Source organism: Mandrillus leucophaeus, unplaced genomic scaffold (assembly GCF_000951045.1).
Source record: "Mandrillus leucophaeus isolate KB7577 unplaced genomic scaffold, Mleu.le_1.0 Scaffold117, whole genome shotgun sequence".
Lineage (NCBI taxonomy): Eukaryota > Metazoa > Chordata > Mammalia > Primates > Cercopithecidae > Mandrillus > Mandrillus leucophaeus.
In genome coordinates, this window is record NW_012099987.1 from 1,071,006 (window position 1) to 1,074,500 (window position 3,495).

General features: G+C 43.1%; 1 protein-coding gene across 1 annotated transcript in view; it reads left to right on the plus strand.

The window, feature by feature from the left end:
* The first annotated feature begins 2,520 nt into the window (after window positions 1-2,520).
* Window positions 2,521-3,495, plus strand: part of LOC105554326 (chromosome unknown open reading frame, human C10orf131) — a 46,368-nt gene continuing 45,393 nt past the window's right edge. Inside the window, exons 1-2 of the mRNA XM_012000757.1 lie at window positions 2,521-2,581; window positions 2,635-2,636. Of these exons, the coding sequence (XP_011856147.1) occupies window positions 2,521-2,581; window positions 2,635-2,636 (63 nt within the window). The remainder of the gene's footprint in view (window positions 2,582-2,634; window positions 2,637-3,495) is intronic.

A 3,495-nucleotide genomic window follows, 5' to 3' on the forward strand; every position in this document is an offset into this window, starting at 1 on the left:
CTTTTTTGGTTTCCATTTGCATGTAATATCTTTTATCATCCTTTTCAGTGTTTATGTGTTTTTACAGGTGAAATGTGTTTTTTCACCTGTTTTACAGGTGAAATGTAGGTCTCACCCAAGGCCTATTGGTGAGAGTCCTGAGAGTCTTGATGTTTATTCAAGCCCCAAGGACTATTTAGTGAGAAAATGATGAATCCTGCCAGGACTAGGTCTTCCCCTTCAGTGAAGCAGTTCCCTTCTGGCCTAGGATGGGTTTATAAATGCCATTGAAGGGTGAGGGCCTGGGGTCAGGGGTTTTAGGAATTTGTTTGGTGCTTTATTTTACTGGGGCTGAACTGGTACCCAGATTGCAAGACTAAGTCCTCTCTGCTTTTCCCCTTTCTTTCCTCAAGCAGAAGGGCAGTCTGCTCATGGGCACCACTGCCCCAGGCCAGTGGTGACTATACCCTGACTACCACTGATGTTTATTCAAGGCCCAAGGGGTTTTTAGTCAGCAGTTGGTGAGTCCTACCAAGCCTGGTTCTCTCCCATCAGAGCTGCAGGTTCCTTACTGGCCCAGGATGGGTCTAGAAATGCCCTCCAAGAGCTAAGGTCTAGAATCAGGGACTTTAGGAGTCTGCTTGGTACACTTTATTTGACTGTGGCTGAGCTGGATACCCAAGTGTATTATTAGTCCATTCTCACACTGCTATAACAATACTACCCTTTAAAATGTAATTTATAAAGGAAAGAGGTTGAATTGACTCACAGTTCTGCATGCTTGGGAAGGCCTCAGGAAACTTAGAATCATGGTGGAAGGTGAAGGGGAAGCAAAGACCTTCACATGGTGGCAGGAGAGAGAAATGCAAGCAGGAGAAACACCAGACGCTTGCAAAACCATCAGATCTTGTGAAAACTCATTCACTATTATGAGAACAACGTGGGGGAAACCACCCCCATGATCCAATCACCTCCCACTAGGTCTCTCCCTCAGCACCTGGGGATTACAATTCAAGATGAGATTTGGGTGGGGACACAAAGCCTAACCATATCACCAAGTTGCAAGACAAAGTCATGTTTACTCTTCCTCCTCCTTTTCTCGAGCAGAAGGTGTCTCTCACTGTGGCCACCACAGGTGGAAATGTGCTGGGTCACACCTGAAGCCAGCACAGTACTGGGTCTTGCCCAAGGTCGTGGTGACTACTGACTGGCTACCACTGATGTTTATTCAAGGCCCAAGGGTTCTTTAGTCAGCAGGTGGTGAATCTGCCAGGATTGCAACCTTTCCTTCAGGGCAGTGGGTTCTCTTCTGGCCCAGTGTCGGTCTAAAAATGTTATCTGGGAGACAGTGCCAGGAGTGGGGGCTTTAGGACTCTGCTTGGTGCTTTATTTTACAGTGGCTGAGCTGGTATCCAAGTTGCAAGACAAAGTACTCTTTGCTCTTCCCTCTTATCCTGGAGCTGTGAGCTGTACTGCCTGAAGTTGGGGGAGGGGTGATGCAAGCACTCCCTTGGCCACCCCAGCTGGTGTCTCACTGGATCTTGTGCACCCTGAATCCACTGGCTGTGAGCCCTGCATAGTACCAGGACTTGCCGGGGAATTGCGGTCCTTGTGGACTAGACTGCCTTTCAAATTCATTAGGACCCCAGAGTGCTTTAGCCAATGATGGTGGGCCTAGCTAGAAGTCAGGTTCTGACTGCTGGGATGGACAATTCCCCTCTGGCTAGGGCTTGTCTAAATGCTCCCTCTGTGGGCACTGGCCAAATTCTGCCCTGTGTTGCTTTCCGCTATGTTAGGGGAGCAGGGAGTTCCAATGCAAAGTCCCCCAATCACTTTGCTGTCCTTCCCCACAAGTGCATAGATTCTCTCTTCCTGCCACACTGCCTGACGATGAGAGAGACGTGGTATAGGCAATTCAAGATCGTCTTTCCTACTCTCTTCAGTACCTCTTTCCTTGATGTGATGTTAAAACTAGGCACTATGATTGTTCACCTGATTTTTGGGTCTTATGAAGGTGCTTCTTATGTGGATAGTTGTTCAATTTGTTGTTCCTGCAGTGCAGATGATTGCTGGAGGATTCTATTCAGCCATCTTGCTTTACCTCCTAAGAGAGAATAATTTCACCATATATAAAGAGCTCATACAAATGATAAAAAGGTGAAATTTAAGAAAGCAAGCAAAATATGTGAACTGGCATTTTAAAGGAGACGATGTTCAAAGGACTGATGAATATTTGAAAAGATATGAGAATACATAATGATAATGAGAACACATAGACATAGGGCAGGGCATATCACACGCCTGTTGGAGGGTTGGGGGCTGGGGGAGAGGGATAGCATTGGGCGAAATACCTAATGTAAATGATGAGTTGATGGGTGCAGCAAACCAACATGGCACATGTATACCTATGTGACAAACCTGCGTGTTGTGCACATGTACCCTAGAACTTAAAGTATAATAATAATAATAATAATAATAATAATAAAAGATGTTCAATGACAAAACAAGATGCAAGTTTAACCCTCCCTGCTTTTTTTGCAGATGTCAGAAGAGATAGATAATGTTACAGCTGAAGAAATTACAGACAAGCATCTCCAAAAAGGTTCTCAATAAGTATACCATAACTCTGATACTCTTCATTTTTATTTTTAAAAGATGTAAATGATTAATCCTGTGCCAGGGTTTCAGCTGGGAGCACAAATTTCCTAAGGAATCAGTTTAAAGAGAAATTAAACGTCCTAAATAAAACAAGATGGGCATAAGGAAATACATAGAAAAGTCAATGGATGTAATAAAGCTGAATTTAATTTTCTTTTTGTCACTGCACACGTAGAGAGATTCCCCTGGCGGTGAGACTGTTTTAGACCACAAAGATACATAGGTGCAGAACCTGCTTCAGCAAACTTCAAATCTCAGGGAGAAAAATACATAAATAATGGTTGAGCTCTGGTTCATTCACCAAGCAAATATTTATTGAGCATGTATTATATGCCATCTGCCATTCTAAGTTATGGGAATAGAGTATAAACAAAGCCAACTAGTCATTTTTAAATTTTACCAAGAAATACTGTGGTTAAACATGGAGATTCTCATGACCTATAGTTAGTTATTTAGCTTTATGCTCACCCTTTATTTCTACAAACTTCTCTGTAACCTTTAAGCACTCAAAGGCAGGGAATAGAAAAAGTAAAAAGCAAGGCAAAGTGATCAATAGATCCTTAATTTTTTACTGTACCTAGGGGATTGCATGATCTTGCATGATCTCTTTTATTCCATCCAGTGAAGGAGCAGAAAATAACACATGACTTGGAGTACACACAAGGGCTTCAGACTTTTTTTTTTTTTTTTTAAGAAACAGAGCCTTGCTCTGCTGCCTAAGGCTGGAGTGCAGTAGTGCAGTCATAGCTCACTGCGGCCTTAGACTTCTGGGCTCAAGCGATGGTCCCACCTCAGCCTCTCAAGTAGCTGGGACTACAGGCATATATGTTAATTTTTTTTTTTTTTTTTTTTTTTTTT